This window comes from Macrobrachium rosenbergii, chromosome 1, assembly GCF_040412425.1.
Source record: "Macrobrachium rosenbergii isolate ZJJX-2024 chromosome 1, ASM4041242v1, whole genome shotgun sequence".
Lineage (NCBI taxonomy): Eukaryota > Metazoa > Arthropoda > Malacostraca > Decapoda > Palaemonidae > Macrobrachium > Macrobrachium rosenbergii.
Genome location: NC_089741.1, coordinates 70,549,250 through 70,552,375, shown reverse-complemented (window position 1 = coordinate 70,552,375; position 3,126 = coordinate 70,549,250). Strand labels below are relative to the sequence as shown.

The window sequence follows — 3,126 nt, the reverse complement described above, 5'->3', positions numbered from 1 at the left end:
AAGAAGAAAGAGAGGAGCAGAGAAGAGAGCAAGAAGAAAGAGAGGAGCAGAGAAGGCAGCATGAACTAGCCCTCAAAGAGAGGGAGCTCGAGTTGGAGAGAGCCAAGAAGGAGAGCGCTGAAGCTTTAGCAGCACAACAAGCCTCTAGCCCCACTCCATCTGCACTAAATACCTCCCTCGCGACAGTCAATGACCTCGTTGGCAAATGGACAGAAGATGAGCCGGAACAATGGCTCATAGAGATCGAATTCCTCTTCGAGACCTATGACGTTAGCCTGGCTGAGAGGGCCTTACTGCTTACCAAGCACCTTGACAGTAAGGCTAAGGCCGCTCACCAAGCATTGGAAAGAAATCAACGAGGTGACATGGCTGCCGTCCATGAGGCAATTGCCAGGGCGTATAAAATTACTCCCTAGAGGTGGAGACAACGATTCCGAGGTATGGCCAAGGACGCCGGTTGGTCCTGGACAGATTGGGCCTGTCACAAGACTCAGGCTAGGACCCGCTGGTTCGAATCCCTGCGGTGTAACACCTTCGAGGATGTGTTCAACCGGACCATGCTGTAGGACCTCTTCCAGTGTGCGCCCAGGCCTCTGGCTGTGTATCTTAGTGATAAGCAGCCAGCCACCCTCAAGGAAGCCTGCCGCTTTTGCTGATGCTTGGGAAACGTACAACCCCTCCCACAACACCTTGCAGCGGAAAATAGTACCACCTGGATGCCTCTTGGCCTTCAATCGCCCATGGAATGGACCACCTAGCAGACCTACGTGCACCATCTGCAAGAAGTATGGTCATGCTGAAGCAGACTGTTGTTACAGGGACAATAACCAACCGGGCAAGAACCCTCGTCAGCCTACCAATAACCATCCCTTTTCCTCTCCGAATTCAGCGCCAGCTTCCCAGCACACCGTCACTGCTGGGAAATCATCCTTTCCCCGGGGCCCTTGTCGAGACTGTGGAGCTTCAGGACACTCTACCTCAGGGTATCCTGCCTGTCCAAAACATGTGGTTGCTCCCAGGCATGTCCACCTGATCAGTACCACATCCTCTCTGGCTGAGCCGCCAGAAAAGCCTCACCCTGAACGGGTCTGGACAAAGTTCGTCACCATAGCCCCTCTAGATGAGTCTAGCCTAATAGTGAACCTATCGGCTACTGCCGACACTGGCTCAGATATTAGCTTGATCGATCGGGCCAAAGTGCCAGCCAGTGTCTTCATAGATGAGGAAGTCAGATGGACGGTAACCTGGGTAGACCAGCAGTCCATAACTGTTCCCACAGTTGAGCTCCGGGTGATTACCGACTAGAGCATCGAAATTCACCGCCTGGGCGTAGTGAACCACATCAGGCATGGAGTTGAATTCCTGCTAGGGCGAAACATCCTCTTGGGATGCCCTCGACCTCCGCCATTCTATTGCCTGACTGCCTCTGCCAGTGAGGCCATGCCAGAACCTCCTAAGCGGGACACGGCCTCTGTGACAACTGTGCCACCCTTAACCCAATCTTCCGTTAGCCCAAAAGCGAACCGGACCCACCAGCATCGAACACAATCCAGGCCTAGTCCGCAGATCTCGCGACCGGACGGCCACCAACGCATTACTCCCTCATCACGAAGGGATCGCACACATTACCGCTGCAGGACCTGCAACATAAGGGGCCACTCCAAGAGATGGTCAAAGTGCCCCAGTAGGCTAGCCGCAGCGGCCAACTCCACCGAACCGAGAGGCCCAGCCCTCTCACCAAGACAGGAATCGCTGTCCCAGATCACGCCAGGAACACCAAGGGGTCTTGATCCCCCGGGTCCCCCTTCAGCTTTGTCTGAAACCAATTCGCTGCCAGTGCCACTTGAAAGCACTGGTCAGTGCCAAGCTCCACCTATCTTGGGTGGATGCTCCCTGCCAAGCGTACTTCCCGTGCCTGGCCCTGAGTTAGTGCCAGTGCCAGATCCAGAACGTGACTCAGATCCTCCTACAGGAGATCCACCACACCTCACCACCATAATCATAGCTCAGTGGGAACCTCCGACCCCTGACATTTCTTCTTCCCACACTCTTCCACCTGCAGAGGATGACCCTCTGGCAGGCCTGGACATTTCCTCTTTTCTGGTTGACCAGGAACTGCCCTGCCAGAACGCAGACGCTGGTTCTCTTCCCACGACGGTTGTCGCAGCAGCCGAAGTGGGAGACCAGCCCGTAGCCCCTGAGGCTGCCCCTGATCATACTCCTGACGGCACTCCTGGCCGTTCTTCAGAGTCAGTATCCTCATCGCCCCCTAGGAAGGGCCTAGCCAGACTCTGGAGGTCCCCGAATAAGAAGAAGGGGCGGAAGAAATTCACTTAGTGAGTCAGAGCCATAAGCTCTCTTGGCACTCTTGCCCATTGGCACAGTGCCGCTTCCATCTTAGAGCGATCCTGGCACCTGCCCAGAGAAGGTAGCCTGTGTGCCCTCTGAGCCTGTAGCATTAACCATTAACCACTTAGGCCTTTGTACTACTAACCCTTTTCCAACTAACCTCCTTCCAACCCACTCTAGACTCAAAACTGATCCATTACTTAATCATACATTGTGAATCACCCTTCAGGTTAGTCAAGTTTCAATTTGTTGCGTGTTAATCGTAAAGCATTGTGCCAATCCTAATTCAATGCGTGCCATTCGTTAATGCCAGTTCGTTCAGTGCCAGAGTCGTGGGGATAGTAGGTTAGGTTAGGTTAGGTGTTTACCGTGTGGGTTTGTCTAGGCGTAGATTTCTCCCATCATCATAGCCAGTTAGTAGCCGTATCTATACCATTAGGTAGGTTAGGCATGTACATTAGCCAATTTAGAACCCCTCTTAGCAGTTAGGTAGGTTCCTTTAGATGTTGCAGAGCCACAATCCTCCTTATGTAGGGTCATGGGCCAGTCGGGAGGAATTAGCTAAGACCCTCATACCTGAAAGGGTGTGAAGGGCCTTTTTTAAGGGGGGACCTATCAAGGATTTACATCCCTCCCTCCTATTCAGCTGTTATCAGGATAACTTCTAGGGAATTTTTTTATTTCCGTTAGCTTAAAGTGGATGCCAATATGGCGGGTTGTAGCCGTGAGAATATTTGAACCAGATAATAGCCGTTAGCACCTGTAAGGAGCTAGGCC

At 52.9% G+C, this 3,126-nt stretch overlaps 1 protein-coding gene across 1 annotated transcript; it reads left to right on the top strand.

Moving 5' to 3' along the window:
- The first annotated feature begins 1,440 nt into the window (after positions 1-1,440).
- LOC136840751 (uncharacterized) lies at positions 1,441-2,337 on the top strand. Its single transcript, XM_067107603.1, has one exon. The coding sequence runs from the start codon at positions 1,441-1,443 to the stop codon at positions 2,335-2,337; it is 897 nt and encodes a 298-aa protein (XP_066963704.1).
- The last annotated feature ends 789 nt before the right edge of the window (positions 2,338-3,126 follow it).